Genomic DNA, 22,433 nt, shown 5'->3' with positions numbered 1-22,433 from the left:
TGATAGTATCCCAACACTGTGAAGTCTGAAAGACAACCACAGGACAATATTTTCTTTAAATGAGCATTTTCAAAAATAAATTGACAATATCTGCAACCTGCATACTCTATAATTTTGTTACAATTTAGTAGACTCTTGAAAGCATATTTTGCTAAATCTAACATTAGTTTTAGGGAAAGAGTTCGTTATCAAGTTTCAAAATAGGCATGGAAGCAAATTATTTAGCTCTTATTTATTTTTTTTAAACTCCCACACCAAACTATAATCTGTGTTGTGTCAAGTCCTTGTGTCAAGTTCAAAAGATGACTACTGTTTTCCTTCCTTGTACGGTGATGCTTCTTCTGGTATTTTCCAGTATTTCCAATATTCACCAACACCTAAAGTAATGTCTCTGTATATTTCAAATGTCTCTTGCAGTCAATCAATATCTTCAGGCTTACCTCATGCCCACTAGACTCCTCCCCTCTCCGGTGACTCATTTCAATGGATCACCGGTTCCTTCGTGACTCCGCTGGGCCCCCTGGAGAGCTCCATGATATGAGACGTTGAGACGAAGGTTTGTTGAGAGGCCGTGGACAGGATTATGCAAGATGATGTGACTGTCAGGCAACCTCTGATGATCGATCACGTCCGTCGAGCACCTGTGTGTGACGACAAAAACCTGTCGTCCTGCTAGAACTTGTGTCCGTCATGACCCCTTTGGTGTGGCGCCGACAGCAGGCTTGTAGCAGCATACCGACATCGAAACGGTTGCACCTTCCATCTGCTGTGGCTGCGGCCTCCTGTACAACTGGATCAAACTGTTGTGACACATGGACTTCTCGCAAGACATAGGGAATCTGGCATTCAATCCCTTCAATGTCTGTTCACTGGACCAACATGCGGTTGTCAGTTTTAGTGTGGGATTTTTTGTGTGAGCTTTTTGGTTACCTCGTTCCCTTTTTTGAAAAATAATACGACCGCTTTCCTTCTTTTCCCAATTATTTTGGATCAAATATGCTCCCCCTAGGCCACATTAATTAGTATTTGTTCAAATCGTTTCAGTCACAAATATTGCCACTCCATTTTATACTCCAGGCATACAGCCATTTTTTTTTTCTTTTTTTACAAAAATGTCAATTACTCCTCTTATTATTCTGACTACTGAAAGTATGTTTTACACTGTACTTCCCTTCCTTCAAAATAAAACACAAACTATGGATACCATTGTGTCAGTTACTTCAGAGCAGTTTGTTCAAACGGAAACTAAAACTAAAGTAATATATTGTATCAAACATGTGTCATTCTACACAACACACGATATTCCACAATCAGTATTACATATAAACTGTTAAGCATTGTCAATACAATATAGAAAAATGGGTGTGAATTTGGTCAACACATGTACATCTATGTACATGCTCTAATACATGTATCATTATGATTTCTGTCAGAAGCTGTAGCAAATGTCAACAAAAGGTATTTAGGCTTTATCGCCAAGGTTTTAGGAGCTCTGACGCTCAACTTAAAACACTCTGTTTTAAGAACTTATAATCTCATCAATGATCAAAAATCAAACGTTTTTCTGTCTAGAATTAAGACACTCGTCTGGGACTACACTAAGCCCCTCTAGTTACTTCTAAGACTGAATCAATACAAATCAAATATTCTAAGTGTCTGACAATTTTAAAAGTCTGGTCGATACATTACTTCTTCCAGACAGGAACTATCCTTACTAAGCTGGCACAAGACGCTCAAGCCATACTGACAATCATTAAGCCTCACTTGTATAGGCCATCTATGAAATAAAAGATTAATCGTTACACAACAGACAAACAATGTTAATTCAAACATACTTAACATACTAAACCTGAAAAATACTAGTTAACCTTATTAAACTAATAACTGTTAGAAGGAAGCAACTCTGTCAAGAAAATAATGTCAAAAAGACCCAAAATCAACTGTCATAAATAGACAGGCTTCATATTTTGACCGCCAGGGGGAGCCAATCTGACAATGTCAGCTCAGCCCCCTCAGAGGTAAAATACACTATCATCTCGTCAAATAGGTCACTCCCACAGGCAACACGTCACCACGTAATGATCACGTGACGGTCCGTGCGTCCAGTAGGGTGAACTCCTAATTTCTCTTTTATAATACTCAAACCAAAAACGTATTTCAACCTATTCTCCTAGTATAATTACACGTTTGCAGCTTCATATCCTACATATTCGTGTCATTAAAATAGTAACATAGACTGGTTAACTGTTCATAAATTGTCATTCAAATTCGGGCTCATTCTATTTAAAAATCTCTACTTTCCTTTAACATATCGCTCTAAATAGGTTACTAAAGGGTGTGATAATTCCTCACGTCTACCAGTGGGCAATGTCCATCAGTTTAAAAAGGACAGAAATAGTCTCGAATGGTTGTGCCCCATCAAATAATCACGGGTTTCAAACAATTTGGAAAATATCTTATTTTGGGTATTTTAAGCAGGCACTCGTTTTTATCAAATTTCTTCTATTGTCTACTATTTAGTTACAATCAAGCAATTAGTCTCAACTTGCTCTGTTCTTATCCTATACCTTAGTCAGCTCAAATGTGGCACATCCATGAATTAAGTCACACAGATATAACACACTATAGGCAGACCTATAAAGGTAACATGGAAAAGTAACACTATATGCTTCCACAGAAATGTTATTCAAATAAAGTCGGACTTAGGTCCTTAGAAGACAACTTACTCCCATTCCCTGGGCCAGCCAGCGAAACCAGAGTAACCTATGTGTACATCACAGGCTATTGTTCCCTAAAAATTACCTTATCCAACTCCAATACATCACTCCCATGACGGCCTATTGATGATCAATCTAATAATAAAAAGCCACATTCATTGCCATATAACAAAGCAATATGTCTCTACAATACCTTAACTCACTTAACTTGAACATCAACAGTGATTTTAGCTCATTTACTCTATTCCTCACAATAAACAATACAACCCGCAACCCGACCTTACTCCTCTTTCAATAACATAGAAACAGCCATTCAATAAGCACTTAAAAACGTCTCTTTATACTAGTTCCTCACAAAGGAATAATGCCATTCAACAAGTGTCCCAGAGACACAAAAAGAAACACGTTACTTGTGCTACTGCATAGCCCACACCCCTGTTTAACTCTTCTCACAATGAGCACTTAACAACTATAAGAGAAAAACAACGGTAAAACATCTCAACGAAAATTAAGACACTGCTCCACACTCATGTGTCAAAACAGACAAATAACCCCAGAGAACCTTAAAAACGTGACAAACAGCGTGAACAACTAAACGCCTTCTTGCGCTTAAACACAGAGTCAATAGAAACCTTTTCCACACACGAGAAGACGTGTGAAGAGCCCATACAACTACAGGGTATAAAGTGAAATCATTTTAAATGTAAAAATAAAAATAAATACTTTACTCCCTAAAAAGTTCTTATTCCATCCGAACAAAAGGATTCTCATATAAGCGTTTAAAGAAGAAAATATTACGAATGTAATATATATAAGAAAAGTAGCCTTTTAAGATTTAAAAGCTAAAACTTAGTTGCGTCTCCCGTCCCTCCAGCAACACCGACGATGCACCGGATATGACGTGACAACGCGGAAGTCAAGACATGTAGCAAAAACTACATTCCCGGCCCCAAAAACTACAAATTGCGCTGTTTGACTGACGGCTCCCAGACAGAAGAATGAGCCATGCGAAAATGTCCTCCTCCTTAAAATAAACAACAACACGGAACAGCAGGCCTACGCTGCTCTAAATTTAAATCTCCTATCTACACCTGTTCACGAAGTCAAGAGGCAAGACGCTTCGTTAATCCTGAAGACAGCCACATTCTAACTGGCTCTTAAAACAAAACATAGCCATTCTATTCCCCTCCGTGTGTTTCCAAAAATCCAAACCAACTTCATAATTACACAAATTTCATCCACTCGATACAATAGGCCAAGATAAAATAATTACTCCACAATTTACTCCACTCAGCCAACCTCTCTACAGCCTCCAGTTTCAACCACATAGTTCTGTCCATCTCTTATAATCATATAGCGGAACTATAAGTCCAAACAAAAGTTTTTAAATAATATAATACTCCATTCCCCTCTTCAAAACATTATCCCCTATAAAAATGTTTTGAACAAACAAAAGCGAACGAACAGCACTCACGTAAAAAATATAAATGCAGAAAAAGAGAAAAAAAAAAAAAACACACACATGCGCATCGCGCAGCTTAAATCCACGTAGTTACACTGTAGTAACAGTACAGACCACACAAGCCAAGCCAGGCCACAAGCACTCCCCAGAAAAACAATATCATTGAAACACACAAAACAAATACCTCAGTCAACTTCTCCCGGGTCTCACTAAGCGCTACACCAGATATAAACCTGTACTTTCTGGCACGCTGGCGAACGCCACGTCTCCGCGCGGAGACGCGGCCTCCCAGCTACTTTCCTATCTATACACTGAATACGAGACATCGTTTTTCAGGTGCCTAATGCAACCCTGTGCTGTTAGGACTAGCAACAAATAGATCTCTTTTACGACCCAGAGTCCCACTTAAGCCAAAATGCAAATGAAATGCCTCGTTAGCCGTTGTGAAATACCAGGGCGCTCGCGTTTAGAAAGGCTGATCAGGCCAATCTACCAGTAGCGAGGATCCATTTACAAGACTCAATATCATCAAGAACCGAATGAGAACCCATCTCTTTCCAGTACACTGAATGCAACCTCTGTGCTTTCCAGGGATAAATAAAGAGTCTTAACATATACAGTCCATAAAGGACTTAAACGTACAGTGAACCACGACAAGTTAAATGTGCATTCAGCCACAGTCCTATCTATACACTGAATACGAGACATCGTTTTTCAGGTGCTGAATGCATACTTTAACTCGTATACTTAATTAATTAAGGGCTTGAATCCCCATTAAGAAATGAAATATTAGCCTACGGGTGGAACACAACAAGCCACAACAAGCCAAATAACCATTTAAATTGTTCAACTTGCAATTTAATTAATCCATGATGTAAACCATCAAAGAGGAATTAAACATAACGGTCGAACGCCATGCCTCCTATGCTTAAGCCAAATGTGAAACTAGATGTCACATCACTGTCTTTCCAAAGGGAACACAAAGGATTGTAACACAGACGTCCACCGTATGGTGATAAGCCTCCTCACCGAGCACGTCTCCAGAGACGGTAAAAACAAAGGCTCTGAACGAAGACAAAAACCCCGCCGGAAACAGAGGCATTCCGGCCGGAACCAGACGACCGGTCCGTTTTTAACATGCCGACAGGAACCCAGATCAGGCAACATGAAAAGCATACAATCACATACCTTAAATGCTGTATAATCGTCTGATTCCCATCAGCAACGAGACTAGCTGGCTCGCCAAGTTCTGTCGTATCTGGGTCATAAGGGAACCGGCGGAAACACGAGTTCATTTCCGGAGGCGGGGAATAAAGAATCAGCGTCAGAGACCGGAGCTTTCATTCTCAAACAATTCCATTTTATTGTCAGAGTTCTTTTAACAATCTATACGTTCGAGTCAATTCAACATATAGCGCATCTTATTCATAGGTTCTGATTTATCCTACTGAACGTGGCATCTGCATGGGTCCAGATTCACAGAGCCCTGTTTGCTTCTAATGCAAGCCAATATATACGGAACAGTTCAGTACAATCACAAATAGGCTCCTTGTCTAAACATGCTTGGCCCGCCTTCTCCTCTCAGGGCACTGATTTAACGTCTGCCTCCTTTCACTCTTACCACATGAACTCTTTCTTTATCTTTATCTATAAAACCGTACTTCCCATATGTTCACATTATGACATTGTTATACAACATTTTATTAGCTTCGAAATAAGTCTAAACAGTAATATATCCGACGTTGTATGAATGATCTTTATAATTAAAGTTACTTAATAAAACGCACTCCTCTGCTGGGTTCCCCCTCTGCTGGAACCAAGCCCCTCCTTCCTAGATAGATCAGCTGTCAATACCCACAGGCACTTTTGCTAATAGAAGACCGTCAGCGTCAACTTAAATATAGGGTTTCGGACAGTGAACAGATGTCCCATTTAAGGACTCCTTGCAGCTGGTCTCACAGATCACAGATAGCTGCTTTGGAATGCCAGGTAGATCCCCGGGGGAGCAGAGACCCAAGAACTCAGCCTGATCCCACTTTTAGATTAGGGCTGAGGTCAGCTAAGTCACTCAATGCAAATTGAGCCTGTTTTATTAACTTTACTGTTGGTCCCATTGAATGGAACATTCTAACAATTTGTATTTATAATATATTAATATCCTAATATTTCCATATTCCATAAGCACAGGACCCGATATTCACGACAGTAACTTAAAGGTAGGGTAAGTGATTTGCATTGGTTAAAATAAGTGTTAAATAGCTCTATATTCTGATAGTACTCATTGCTATAGAGTGTTTGTTCAGTATTAGGAGTCTCCTTGTCTCTCCACCTCTTAATTAAACAGAAAATGCATTTTCGTTTCAGTTTCAGTTTCATTTCCAATTTTATCCAACCAGGACAGAGAATTAAATCAGGATATAGATTAAACAAGTGAAATTGGAAGTGATGACACTAAGAAATGAGCAGACAAAATTGGAACTGGAACACTATACAAATTAAGCAAAAAAATGGGTACTTTCTCCTGATTGGCTGAGATTTTGACACCTACCGAAAAATGTATTTTCTGTTTATTAAAGAGCTGGAGAGACAGGGAGACATCTGTTACTGAACAAACACTCTATAGCAATGATTACTATCAGAATATAGTATTTTAACCTTTTAACAAAATACTTTTTGTTTTAACCAAAAAATATCACTTACCCTACCTTTAAGAACAATTTGGAGGTATCGTTTTACTTTACATGAGTATTTCCATGTTTTGATACTTCATTCTTATACTCCATTACATCTCAGAAGCAAAACGTTTTACTCCACAATTAGTTGACAGCTTCAGTTACTAGTTAGCTACTTTGCCGATTTTGATTGTCAATACAATAACTGAGGACGTAAGGCTGTCAAACGATTAAACATTTTAATCAGATAATCAATAATGAATCAATCTTGATAAATCACCATTCGTTACTATGCCCAAAACATGACAATTTTCTCTATGTATCTTTGTGGGAATCGAAAGATTAATGACTCGCTGTCGCTCTTTCTTTGTCTCTCTCGTTCTCACTCCGATGTGATTTGAGCCGCTGCCTACGTAAATTCCGCAGCCTTTTTGTGTTTCTGCCCCATCCAGGACCATGCACAGGTTCTCTTTCCATCTCATTTGTATTATTGTTTGAATCTATCGGCCATCTGATAACAGAGCGATGACTAGTGCAGAGTGGGTGGAATTATGGGATGTATTGAGCTGATCATTCTGTGCATGCGTTAATTGCATTACAATTTCAATCTAATTAATTCCATAAATTAATTAAGGCAGTTAACTCCCATATTTTGATAACCTAATTATTATACTGTAGGTGAAGCCACCCAGCAGCACATAAAGTAATTAAATTAGTCCCACCTTTAGCAGCCGCAACATTAAAGGGATGAACTCATTAATGCATTACTAATGCACAGTAATATGATTGTGAAATGGACCATTCATTATGACCATGAGTACTTTTACGTTTGGTGTTATAAGCATATTTTTAGGTCAATACTTTTGTACTGTTACTCTAGTAACATCTTTGCAGACCGCCCTAGTGTAGTGGTTAGAGGTTTCATGCGGAAGGACGTGGGTTCGAAACCTACTTGTGGTTGACGTCATTAAGGGCATGCGGTCACAGCGGGTCCCTAATGCCAAATCAAATAGGTTCAGATCTGAGCCTAGTCTCCTGCAGAAGGCTTGTCTGAAGCCTGTCCTGGATGGGAGTCTCCAGACGTAAAAACAGATGATGAAGACTCAAGTAAAATTGAAAAAAACGTTTTCAGTGGTAAAAAAAAATACTCAAATGTTTTACTGAAGTGAAAGTATCAATACTGCTATGTAGAAGTACTCTGTTACAAGTAAAAGTCCGGAATTCAAAATTTAATTTTGAATTCCGTAAAAGTACAAAAGTATTGGTATCAAAATGTACTTAAAGTACCAAAAGTAAAAGTGTTTGAAAATAGCAGATCTACAAGCTCTGTGAGCTTATAGATCGGCTATTTTCAAATAGCCTAGGTATAAAATAGGGCTAAAGTGGTTTCATAATATCATAATTTATATCTGAAAAGTAACTAAAGTTTTCAAATAATTGTAGTGGAGGAAAAGTACAATATTTGCCTCTGAGATGTAGTGGAGTGAAAACTGGAAATATTCCAGTAAAGTAAAAAATACCCAAATATTGTACTTAAGTACAGTACTTGAGTAAATGTACTTGTACTACTTACTTTCCACCACTGTTAGCTTTACATTTGGGTTATTGCTACTATTTGGGTTATTGCTACTATTACTTATTAGAGCCCTTATAAAAATATCAGTACTCCACGTACCACTGCCTGCAGTTGCTGAGTTGGAGACTGAAGCGAGAGTGACAGTGAACTGGCGGGAGCTCTTGAGTAAACATTACGGGAATTGCACAGTGAGTGGCATTTCAATCTCCCACAAACCACATAATTCAGTCTGCAGGGACACAAACAGCAGTTTGTTTGTGTGTGTGTGTGTGTGTGTGTGTGTGTGTGTGTGTGTGTGTGTGTGTGTGTGTGTGTGTGTGTGTGTGTGTGTGCGTGCGTGCGTGCGTGCGCGCGCATGTCTGCCCGCATGCACGTGCACTCAAGCAATCAGACTAGTTTCCTTCCGTCTCGTTCAGACACTATACCATTATCTATTCGTATGACTAACTGTGCATGTTTAATTGACGGTAAATAAACAATGCAGAATAGATGCTGTTTAATTACAACAACAACAACTCCCTTGGTTCAAGATAACAATCGTCAGATAATGAGTGGGAGACAGATAGAGAGGAGGAGAGATACTGTAGAGGGTTGGAGAGAGACACTGTTGAGAGGAAAGGGAGGCCATTTTTGCATAATCACTGCAATATGTATGACAACACAGACAATGTATTAGTGAAATAAAACAATAAGTAGCATCCGTTAGGTCTAGAGGTGCCTGTGTGATATGCACGTGCGCATGCGTGTGTGTGTGTGTGTGTGTGCGTGTGCGCGTGTGGGGTAATACATGCTTTTGGTGAGTGCCTGCATGTCTAAAGAACGCATAAGCCTACATGGTACATTGAAATGCACAACTGAAAAATTCAATTGGTGAATGCATGCACATAATGTGCATGCAGTCTTGTGTGTGCACCGCTTTGTCATGGGTGTTTGCACGTGTGTGTGTGTGTGTGTGTGTGTGTGTGTGTGTGTGTGTGTGTGTGTGTGTGTGTGTGTGTGTGTGTGTGTGTGTGTGTGTGTGTGTGTGTGTGTGTGTGTGTGTGTGTGTGTGTTTGTATCAAACATACATACAATCTGCATCTAGAGATTATACTGATGAATGGAGAGAGAGAGAGATGGGCGGCAAGGGGAAAGAGAGAGGGTTGTAGTCGAGGGAATAAACAAAAGAAAGGATGAGAGAGAGAGAGAGAGACAGAGAGAGAGAGTAGAGATCATATTTGGGGACTATATAAGCAAGTGGAGGGGGGGCGGTGCTATGTATGGGGCCGGGCAATGGTAATCTGAAGCTATTTGGTGGTATTAATAAAAAAAACAAATGCAAGAATCCTCCCTTGGCCCGTGCAGGCACAGATTATAGCAACGGGTTTGCGTGTGGAAGCCATTATATAATTCATTCTCTATGATGAGATTTTCCTCCATCGCTGGTAGTCCTAAACCCCCCCCCAGCCCCCATCTCTCTCTCTCTCTCTCTCTCGCCGCTCCGATATTGGCAGGTTTCCCTTTTCATTTAGGGAGAGGAGGCACAAAAATCCCATGCTGGGGTTTTGTATGCGACTCAGTCATCGTGTTCAGCCCATTTTCTATCTTAAACACAGTCATTTGATTTCTGCTTTCACTATCAGGTTCAATGAGCTGCACCACTGACTGGCAGACTAACAGGCTGGGGAGGATGTGTGTGCGTGCGTGTGTGCATGCGTGCGTGTGTGCGTGTGACAGTACACGCACATCATGCACAAGTTCAGTGCCATACTCTCTCTGTGATGTTGTGAATTCTCCAGTGTCTAAGCTTCTTAATGGAGTCAACACAAGGGCAAAAAGCATTTTCATTTTTTTGTGTATTTTTCTCACAACCATCCCTCAAACCCCTTTCTCTCTCTCTCTGTCCTCCCCCCCTTACACACACACACACACACACACAATCTCTCTCTATTTCCTGCACCGCTCACCCGTACGTCAGGTGTTCGCACGTGGGTGGATTGGATTGGCAAATAATTCCTTCATTTCTTTTTTTCAATTTGTGGAGGTCGTCACAGTTGACCTGCAGTTTGTGATGAGAGAGGTGCATTTGGTGTTGGACTTTGGGAAGGATTAACTCTGCCCTCCGACCCCACAACTGTGGCACATGGGACCAACAAAGCAACAGTGCCATCGGTAGATTACCCGACGTACAGCCAAACGCCATCTATATTTGGAGGTAGCTGAGGTGCTACAGCCCGGCCTGTTGCTCTCTGGTGCTCATGACCACTCTACTTTAGCCTCCAGATGTGTGTTTTTGATAGATATTAACATCTGGATACACTGATACACAAGCCACATACTTTGCCTTTTACCATACAATCAATCTTACTGTAGGTAACTCTACACTGCTGGTCTTTGACAATGTTTATTTGCTTATGAAGACAATATTTAACATATGTTTTCTGCCGAAGTACACTGTGTGTGCCGTGAGACAAGTCCAGGTGTGCCTTGAGATTTTACTCTATAGCCTAAAAATATATACAGTAGGCCTATATTTTAGCCATTTTCAACCTGTCGTTGCGAAAATGTTTCCCTTTTCTCATAATTTAGCAGTGAAATTAACAGATCTATGTGCTGACAATGCATCTTGTTGCAGTAAAGTATGAGCTTGTAGACCTGCTATTTTAGCTATGAATACAGGTGAGAATTTGACTTTCCCCAACTTGTCCCATTGGTGTGCCTTGAGCACAAAAAGGTTGATTGATTGATTGATTGATTGATTGATTGATTGATTGATTGATTGATTGATTGATTGATTGATTGATTGAATACTTTATTAGCAGTTTGAAACAGTAAGGCAGTATTGAGTGACTTGAAACCCACCAGGCTAGACTACAAGTCTTGGACAATATTGTTGATGAGGTTTTTGACAACCATCTTTAACATCTTTAGGCAATTTTTACATTGATTTTGTCCCAGCTATAAAACTCCAATCCCTACTGCAGGAAATCTCGGCCATCTGTTTTGCTGGGAAAACATCCAGTATAAGTCATACCTATTGATTTTCATAAGTGCACAAAGCCCATAAATCCTTGGTAGAGTACGTGATGGATGAAAACAGGAGGTCAGCCCTAAATGGGCCAGTGTAATGTGTATGTTCCCATGAGGTAATGATGGCTATTCATCATCATATCATTATGTGTACGGCGTACGCTCGTTAGTCACAGCTTGATCCTACGTAAGAACCATGTCGAACTCTCTGATCTCTGTCAGCTCCATGCGCTGCTGGACAAAGTACTCAGCACCAGTACTTTGTCAAATTTGTACTTGGTGTTAAAGTATTCAAAAGTAAAAATGCAGTGTTGGGGAAGCTACTTTGAAAGCGTAGCTTGTAAAACTACAAGTAGTTCACCATGGCAGTAGCTTGATTAAGCTACATATCTACCCCTGGAGGAATGTAGCTTGTAAAGCTACAGCTACATTTTCCCCCCAGCGTTACATTGAGAATGTACATGAAACAAAATATAATATCCTACAAAAAAGTCACTTGCCAGCAGAAATATGCCTATCAACTGAGTTTTATTTTAAAAAGGTTGACATTTTCTTTAGCAAACATCTGTGTTCCTAAAGATGACCCCTCATCAACCCTTGGGCTTGTGATGGACATTTTCCTCAAACTGTATTTTTGCCAATTAGGACATAAATGAGTGGTCAATAATATTACCATAAATAAAATACTAATGTATACTAGTCCAGTAGACACGATGGAGAACACATGCTGTGTTTTTAAAGAAGGAGAGTGGTTAGTCATAATCCCTTTGAACTTTATTTTATTTTAATAATATAGCAAGTAGGAAAGCTGAGAGGGAAGGCGTAGATGGAGCAATTTGTAAACCATTTTCCAAAATTGCTTTAAAAGTCAAGTGTATTATTGTTATTATTTCCATGACCATCTTTGCACATTTGTCTACTTTCTACTTCACTTTCTCCCCTTTCTAAATCAAAGTGATGGCTTTGAACTTTTAAAAGCGTTAAAGATAATCAGAGACGGTGAGAAGAATTGTCATGTTGACATCATCCACCGGTCATTACTCATAAGCTTAAAAAACTCGGGCTCAGACAGATTTTTCCAGGCCCAGTCATAAAGCACGTATCCGCCACTGTTCGGTACCTGGTTTAACAAGGTTTGAATACCTGTCTGGCAGTGTCTTTATTAGAGTGTTAATGTCAAAGGACATTTGGGAAACCCAGCTCTTATCATGTTAAGTCAAAATCAGGTCATTCATTGGCATGGAAGACTTTTTTTTTAATGGTTCTCTGCAGTGACGTTTCTGGGTGGGGTCTGGGGACCCCCAGGGGTTCTTGAGGGGGTTCCAGGGTGTCCCTAGCAAAATTGCTTAATAGCATCAAAATATGTTTAACCTAACGGCAGTGGCTTGGGCATGGGGGCGGCAGTGTCTCAGGGGTAGAGTGGCTGGGTAGAGTGAACTGGAAACCGCAAGGTTCTCAGTTCGATCCCGGGTTGGGGGGCTCCCCCAGAGTTAGTGTCGAAGTGTCCTTGAGCAAGACGCTGAACCCCTAATTGCTCCCGATGAGCAGGTTGGTGCCTTGCATGGTTTCCTCTGCCATCGGTTTATGAATGTGTGTGTGAATGTAATGCACAATCTATGTAAAGCGCTTTGGATAAAAGCGCTATATAAATGCACCATTTACCATTTACCTAACCACTTTAAACCTATTTTATACATCAGCATACAACAATGGACAGCAGGCATCTTGATGAGAGTGCCTGTTGTGAATATGAACAGTGTGGATAATTCAATAACATGATGAGTGACTTGCAATTTCAAAGGGGGTTGGTACAAGAACACAGCAACCAATGTTAAATCAAAAATGAATACATTCATTTAATGTTATTGCCTAAAATTGTAGCTTGTAAATTGAGTAGCTAAGCTACAAAAATTACCCAAAAAGTAGCTTAATTACTTGACGAGGTACACAAATATGAATGTAGCTCAACTACCGCAAGCTACAGCAAAATGTAGCTAAGCTACATAGCTCAGCTATATGTAGCTTAATGCTCCCCAACACTGTAAAAATGACAAAAGTATACATTTTCTTTTTCATATCAATGCATTGCTGTGTTACATTTTTTACTTAGAAATGCAAAGATTTCCCCCCCAAAAAAAGAAGTGAAAATACCCATTATGCTCACAACATATCACGTTGTGAGCTTGTTGATCGGCTTCATTTCAGGGACCACCATTTGATATGATATATTTTTTAAATCTCTAGGAAACGCATTTCCACTGTAAACTCCTCACAGGGTTACAGACCTTTCGTTTCCATTTGTTTTCTAACTATCAATCATTTAGCCGGGGACCCCCGGCACCCCCTCAAGTACCCCTGGGGGTCCTTGAACCCCACTTTGAGAATCACTGGTATACAACAGTGGTTCTCAAAGTGGGGTCCAGGTAGCCTTAGGGTTCCGGGTCCATTTGGTTCCATTTATATACTCTCAGAGTTACGGAAATTAAAATGTTTGAGAGCCACTGGTATACAAGACCTAGTTTAGAGACTGAGAGGACAACCTGTAGAAAAACTAGGATAGTAGTGACACAGACTCACACTGGGAAAGCAGGCTTGCAGAGCAGACTATAACCCACTTCACTGAGTTCTGAAAAATGAATGAGAGGTGAACAGAGAGAGAGAGAGAACAAAGTGGGAAGGAGAGACTGTTTGAGGACAAGCGTCTGGAAGGTGGGAAAGAACAGAATACACCCACACACACACACACACACACACGCACGCACACGCACGCACGCACGCACGCACGCACGCACGCACGCACGCACGCACGCACACACGCACGCACACACGCACACACGCACACACGTTCACACGTTCACACAAGGACACACGCAAACGCATACACACACAGACACAGTAGGTGTGCCTTTTAGTTTAACGAAATCTCACAGTCAGCACATCCAAGCACATCATGCTTGAATAAGCATGGAAACCCACGTAACCACAAGAACACACACGCACGCACGCACACACAGTTACACACACACACGCGCACGCACGAACGCACGCACGCACGCACGCGCGCACACGCACACGCACACACACGACTCCTGAGTGACGCCACTACAACCGCAATAATCCTTCTCTGCACTGCTATGTCACATAACACAGAAATAGCTCCTAAGCTGCAAACGAGGTGCAATCGGAGCCCATCTGTTGCCAGGGGGTACGAGGCGAGAGAGAGAGTATGAAAGAAAAGTGACAGAGAGAGTATGAAAGAGAGAGTATGAAAGATAATGTGAAAAGAGAGAGAGAGAGAGAGAGATTGAGGTGGGGTGGGGATTGTGTGAGGGGATTGGTGAATGGATAACACAGCGCGCGTGCGTGCGTGCGTGCGTGCGTGCGTGCGTGCGTGCGTGCGTGCGTGCGTGCGTGCGTGCGTGCGTGCGTGCGTGCGTGCGCGTGCGTGCGTTCGTGTTCGTGTGTGTGTGTGTGTGTGTGTGTGTGTGTGTGTGTGTGTGTGTGTGTGTGTGTGTGTGTGCCTGTACTTGTGTATTGATTGTGTGTGATGATATTAATCAGTGTTCCATTCTCAGCGAGGCTCAGGTGAGGGTTGCCATGTTAACAGAGCCCTATGGTACACAGGAGTCTAATATTAGACCAGGTATCATCCCACACTGTAATCACAACACACACAGAACATCCACTCATTACCAGTGGTGGAAAAAGTACTCACATGTTTTACTTAAGTAAAAGTATCAATACTGCAATGTAGATATCTGTTACAAGTAGAAGTCCCGTATTCAAAATGTACTTGAGTAAAAGTGCAAAAGTATCGGCATGAAAATATAGGCTACTTAAGAGTACCAAAAGTAAAAGTACTCATTGTGCAGAATGTCCCAAGTTCATTTACGAATGTCAACAAACAGGTTGTTAATTGTACTGTAGTTGAAAATCTAGGGAAAATCTATGTATTTCTTTGTTACACCAAGTTGTGTCCTAAGGTACACAGGGTAAGTATTTATACTTAATATGAGGCTTTTCGGAATGAATTCATAGCTCTTCATGTGTCCTTGTCCAGGTTTAATGTGTCCTTTGTCTCATTCTTTATTCCCCTTACCATTCTGTCACGGTCAGCAGAACCTCAAGCAATATACTGTAAGAATGACATTTCTCCAGCTCTGTCTTTGTCTTCCTCTGACTGTCTTTGTACCCATTCAAACAGGGAAAGTGTCTCTGTCATTTTAGATTTTAGCTATACCATATACAGCAACATAAGTTTTTCAGAAAACGCTTAGGATTTAGAACAGTGGTTTAAGACAGTAGTTCGCAAAAATAGAAGATATACAAGCTCACAGCGTGTCACTTCGTACCACGCCGCGAGCTTGTACATCTGCTATTATTGAACTTTTTTGAAAAATCTTGTCTTCTGGGGGGGGGGGCCCTGGCACAAAACATTTCCAAATGTTGTCCGCGGCCAAATACAGTACATGTCAATTTGGGGCTCCTTGGCACAAAAAAAGTTTGAGAACTACTGATTGAAGCATTGTAGAATCGACCCCCAGGTCTTAATGGGTTAACCTAATGTCCCTCTCTCTCTCTCTCTCTCTCTCTCTCTCTCTCTAGGATCCTACTGACAGTGGTGGTGATCTTCCGCATCCTGATTGTGGCCATCGTGGGCGAGACGGTCTACGAGGACGAGCAGACCATGTTCGTCTGTAACACGCTGCAGCCGGGCTGCAACCAGGCGTGCTACGACAAGGCCTTCCCCATCTCCCACATCCGCTACTGGGTGTTCCAGATCATCCTGGTGTGCACGCCCAGCCTCTGCTTCATCACCTACTCCGTGCACCAGTCGGCCAAGCAGCGCGACCGCCGCTACTCCTTCCTCTACCCCATCCTGGAGCGGGACTACGAGAGGAGCGAGGGCGCCAGGAAGCTCCGCAACATCAACGGCATCCTGGTCCAGCACGGCGGCAGGGAGGGCAGCTGCATCGGCGGCAAGGAGGAGGCCGACTGCCTGGAGGTGAAGGAGATCCCCAACGCGCCGCGCAGCTTCTCGCAAGGCAAGAGCAAGGTGCGGCGGCAGGAGGGCATCTCGCGCTTCTACATCATCCAGGTGCAGTGGTGTAAAGTGACTAAGTGCATTTCACTCTCAAGTGCTGTACTTACACTTTTGAGGATTTCTTTTTACTTTACCGGAGTGTTTCCCATTTTCTGTACTTACTTCTACTCCTCTACGTCTCAGAGGAAAATATTGTACTTTTACTCCACTACAATTATTTGAAAACTTTAGTTACTAGTTACTTTTCAGATATAGATTATATATGATATTATGAAACATACATTAACCACTTTAGCTCTGTTTTATACCTAGGCTATTTGAAAACAGCCGATCTACAAGCTACTACGCGTCGCATCGCGACGCGTTGTGAGCTTGCAGATCTGCTATTTTCAAACATTTTAGTACTTTTACTTTTAGCCTTTACTTTGTACCTTAAATACATTTTGATTACCCTACTTGGTAGCACTTTATATTAACTATACACTATAAAGCATTAGTTAAGCATTAGTAAATGCTTAATTCCTCATGAACGAATCATTAGTAAAGCATTATTCATACATTACTAAGCATTAGTAAACACAGTTATAAACCTTTCAACTATACACAATTTACAATTAGTTAAGCATTAGTAATTACTTAATTCATCATGAATTCATCATTTATATAGCATTAATAATACATTAATAAGCGTTTGTGAACACAGTTATAAGCGTTTTATTGCCCATTGATAACCTAATCTTTAATGTGCTTAATGATTGTATTCTCATACTTTGTAAATGATATATTCAACATTTATAAATAGGTATTATATCAATTTACAAACCAGTTATTTATGAGTTGTTAATGGTTCATACGATCATTTAGAAAGTCTAAGTAAACACCATATACAAACCACTTGGATGTATATTTATGCGGACATTTGTACATGGTTAATGAGTGTGTTAATAAATGTCTTATAAACACTTATTCATACTCAATGAATGATTTATTAAGGTAGTTACTACTTGTTAGTTAAGTATTTTGCGTGAGCCCATCTAAAGTGAGGACTATCTATGCCTTATAAAGCATTTATAAATGAGATAGCGTGAGCCCATCTAAAGTGAGGACTATCTATGCCTTATAAAGCATTTATAAATGAGATAGAAGCAGTGATATAGAAAATGCAGATATTTATTGCAACAATTGAGACAGAACATGGCCCGTGCAGTGTAAAAATAAAATGATCATGCTTGTGCTGTATGAAAATAAACAAACAATATGCAATGCTATAAACATGTAAACATGGCTGATAAATTAAACAAACATTTTACTTCATGAAAATAAACAATAAACAATCTGCTATGCAATAAACATGTAAACATGGCTGATAAATTAAATAAACATTTTACTTCATGAAAATAAACAATAAACAATCTGCTATGCAATAAACATGTAAACATGGCTGATAAATTAAATAAACATTTTACTTTATGAAAAGAAACAATCTGCTATGCTACAAACATGTAAACATGGCTGATAAATTAAATAAACATTGTACTTTATGAAAATAAACAATAAACAATCTGCTAAGCAATAAACATGTAAACATGGCTGATAAATTAAATACACATTTTACTTTATGAAAAGAAACAATCTGCTATGCTACAAACATGTAAACATGGCTGAAAAATGTAATAAACATTCTTGTACTGTATGAAAAAAAAACATTCTGTGTTCTGCCTTCACTATGCATATAGCCACCCTTGCAGAGCTAGGCAGACAGTAAAAAAAAAATCTGTTTGGAGGCAAAGTCTTGTTTTGGGTTTCTTCTTTAAATTATCTTCTTTGGTTTTTCTTATTTGTAGAACAGCAATGACATGGAAAACACATTGAATGGATTTGTTAAAATGTGTACTGAATAATGTTTCCCACAGTAAATATGTTAACTTTTTAACAATGCTTTAAAAGAAATGAATTAACTTGCAAACATGAATTAAGCAGCTAAACATTCACACAGTTGCAATGATATGAAATTAACATGTACTGTACATAAACACATCCCTGATTGTGCTGGAAATAATAATATGCAAATCTCTCCCAATATGCACAAATAAATCACTTGAGTGAAAATAAAAAGACAACATTGCTCCCTATAATGGCATTACAGCATTAGCTCAGAGCAGAATAGCCTATAAGCTAACATGACACACAACAGCCTGCATCCTAATGGCAGGCTAACAGGCTAGGCCATATGACTGGTACTGATTAGCAACAAACATGACGTTTTTACCACAGACAGAATACACAGTTGGGCTGTGAAAAAGGTACTAGCCGTCATGTTTCATCATTACTGAGACAATACATCACAAGGACAGTACTTACAGACACAGCTGCACATAGCTTTGCTGTATGCTAAACAGGAAGTGAATGCATGCTGCAGGTGTTGCCAGATTTTGCAAAAAAAACAAGCGGCTAGGTCTTTATCGGCCATTAGGCTGCAGGCTGCTGTGTGTCATGTTAGCTTATAGGCTATTCTGCTCTGAGCTAATGCTGTAATATGAGTGATTTATTTGTGAATATTGGGAGAGATTTGCATATCATTATTTCCAGCAAAATCAGGGATGTGTTTATGTACATGTACATGTTAATTTCATATCATTGCAACTGTGTGAATGTTTAGCTGCTTAAGTCATGTTTGCAAGTTAATTCATTTCTTTTAAAGCATTGTTAAAAAGTTGAAATATTTACTGTGGAAAACACTATTCAGTACACATTTTAACAAATCCATTCTATGTGTATTTCATGTCATTGCTGTTCTACAAACAAGAAAAACCATAGAAGATAATTTAAAGAAGAAACCCAAAACAAGCCTTTTTTTTACCTTCTGATGTTAACTGTCTGCCTAGCTCTGCAAGGGTGGCTATACCCATAGTGAAGGCAGAACCCAGATTTATTTTTTCATACAGTACAAGAATGTTTATTACATTTTTCCATTTTCAGCCATGTTTACATGTTTATAGCATAGCAGATTATGTATGATTTATTTTCATAAAGTACAATAATGTTTACTTAATTTATCAGCCATGTTTACATGTTTATAGCATAGCAGATTGTTTATTGTTTATTTTCATAAAGTACAATGTTTATGTAATTCATCAGCCATGTTTACATGTTTATAGCATAGCAGATTGTTTATCGTTTATTTTCATAAAGTACAACGTTTATTTAATTTGTGAGACATGTTTACATGTTTATAGCATAGCAGATTGTTTATTGTTTATTTTCATGAAGTCAAATGTTTATTTAATTTATCAGCCATGTGTACACGTTTATAGCATTGCATATTGTTTGTTTATTTTCATACAGCACAATAATGTTAATTTTATTTTTACACTGCAAGGGCCATGTTCTGTCTCAATTGTTGCAATAAATATTGGCATTTTCTATATCACTGCTTCTATCTCATTTATAAATGCTTTATAAGGCATAGATAGTCCTCACTTTAGATGGGCTCACGCTATCTCATTTATAAATGCTTTATAAGGCATAGATAGTCCTCACTTTAGATGGGCTCACGCAAAATACTTAACTAACAAGTAGTAACTACCTTAATAAATCATTCATTGAGTATGAATAAGTGTTTATAAGACATTTATTAACACACTCACTAATCATGTACAAATGTCCGCATAAATATACAACCAAGTGGTTTGTATATGGTGTTTACTTAGACTTTCTAAATGATCGTATGAACCATTAACAACTCATAAATAACTGGTTTGTAAATTGATATAATACCTATTTATAAATGTTGAATCTATCATTTACAAAGTATGAGAATACAATCATTAAGCACATTAAAGATTAGGTTATCAATGGGCAAAAAAACGCTTATAACTGTGTTTACAAACGCTTATTAATGTATTATTAATACTATATAAATGATGAATTCATGATGAATAAAGTACTTACTTGCTATATAAATGATGAATTCATGATGAATTAAGTACTTACTAATGCTTAACTAATTGTAAATCGTGTTTAGTTGAAAGGTTTATAACTGTGTTTACTAATGCTTAGTAATGTATGAATAATGCTATACAAATGATGAATTAATGATGAATTAAGTTTTTTACTAGTGCTTAACTAATACTTAATAGTGTATAGTTGAAACATTTATAACTGTGTTTACTAATGCTTGGTAATGTATGAATAATGCTTTACTAATGATGAGTTCATGAGGAATTAAGCATTTACTAATGCTTAACTAATGCTTTATAGTGTATAGTTATTATAAAGTGCTACCCACTATGGATACTTTTACCTAAGTAAAACATTTGAGCACTTTTTCCACCACTGCCCAGGTGGTGTTCCGCAACGCGCTGGAGATCGGCTTCCTGGTGGGCCAGTACTTCCTGTACGGCTTCACCGTGCCGGGGATCTTCGAGTGCGACCGCTACCCGTGCCTGAAGGAGGTGGAGTGCTACGTGTCGCGGCCCACGGAGAAGACGGTGTTCCTGGTGTTCATGTTCGCCGTGAGCGGCCTCTGCGTGGTGCTCAACCTGGCCGAGCTCAACCACCTGGGCTGGAAGAAGATCAAGGCGGCCATCCGGGGCGTGCAGGCGCGCAGGAAGTCCATCTGCGAGATCCGGAAGAAGGACATGTCACACCTGTCGCAGCCGCCCAACCTGGGGCGCACACAGTCCAGCGAGTCAGCCTACGTCTGAGGAGGGAGGATGGGGGAGGAGGAGGGTTTGGAAGGGACGGAGATGAGGAATGAATGTGCAAGAGAAAAAAGAGAGAGTTTATCATGTTTGTATTTATTAAAGGAGGCACTCTATGGCGGTGGGCTGTGTCTGTGGCAATAGAATGAAGCAGAATGTATTAAAAGACCAAATCTTTCAGCCGTGTGACTGACAGGAAGAGGAGTGCCGAGGAAGAACAGAAACAGGGAACATACAGTATGAGAGGATAGAAAAAGATGACAAGATGCTCTGATCTCAGACCAGTCTTTACATCAGAGGGTCAGAGGAGGAAAGCAGTCCGACTGCCACAGATGATTTTCGTCTAGTTGAGGATTCTCTACTGCTCCTCTCATCTCTCTCTCTTAAGTTTTGAGAGTGGGATGACAGAGAGAAGGAGTGGAGCTGAGAGGAGAGGAGAGGCAAAGAAGAGGAGAGGAAAGGAGAGGCTGTTCGTAGGGGGTTACGATGACAACAGGAGAGCGAGGTGTTGTTTGAAGTATCCCATGGTGCTTTTCGTCTGGACTATGTCAGCCGCCGTGAAAAAAAGGAGTGGACAGGAAAAAGGAGAGGACAGGGGGAGGGGGGGGGGTCGAAGTGGGGGAACATTATTAAAAGAGGAACGGAAGAGCCGTCAAAAACCATGACGGACGAAAGAGAAAAGAGACAGAGAGACGGAAAGAGAGCGAGGGGAGGGAGCTTTTCACAAGAGTAAGCGGCAGAACAGGGTTGGAGGAGGATGTGTCGCAAAGAACGAGAGAGAGAGAGGGAACGCCATTTCTCTCTCTCTCTCTCTCCCTCTCTCTCCCTCTCTCTCCCTCTCTCTCTCTCTCTTCCCACTGGAGACTGGACGGAGGCAGGAGCCAAGCAGGGCTGCCTCTGATCACTGTCAGCCCCGTTTGAAACACTGTCACAAGCCAGGCGTTGACCTGCCGAGAATGATGATGTTTATGTTTTGTCTCTTGGCGAAAGATGACGGCAACACAAACACATGTGGGGAATACCATAAACACCTTTTTGTCTTTTTTTTTGTTCCCTCCTTTCCTGCCCTCTCTCTCTCTCTATCTCTCTCTCTCCTTCTCTCTATCTCTGCCGTCCTTTCGCTAACGACGCAACGGTCATACCTCTTGCTCCTCTCGCTCTGTATAAACTCCAGAGAGGTACTGTGTGTGAGCGGACAGGGCCAACGGACGATCAGCACATAAACGTAAGACCCCTCTGTCTCGTAAGCA

The 22,433-nt window shown here is 40.2% G+C and overlaps 1 protein-coding gene across 1 annotated transcript in view; it reads left to right on the top strand.

Annotated features, from left to right (window-relative positions):
- Positions 1 to 21,186, top strand: part of gjd1b (gap junction protein delta 1b) — a gene marked incomplete at its 3' end in the record, with an annotated part of 52,071 nt that extends 30,885 nt beyond the window's left edge. Inside the window, exons 2-3 of the mRNA XM_080429462.1 lie at positions 16,042 to 16,534; positions 20,824 to 21,186. Coding sequence (XP_080285588.1) covers positions 16,042 to 16,534; positions 20,824 to 21,186 — 856 coding nt within the window. The remainder of the gene's footprint in view (positions 1 to 16,041; positions 16,535 to 20,823) is intronic.
- Positions 21,187 to 22,433: the final 1,247 nt, after the last annotated feature.

Source organism: Gymnoscopelus braueri (assembly GCF_963280865.1).
Source record: "Gymnoscopelus braueri genome assembly, chromosome: 5".
NCBI lineage: Eukaryota > Metazoa > Chordata > Actinopteri > Myctophiformes > Myctophidae > Gymnoscopelus > Gymnoscopelus braueri.
This window is presented reverse-complemented; position numbering and strand designations above follow the sequence as displayed.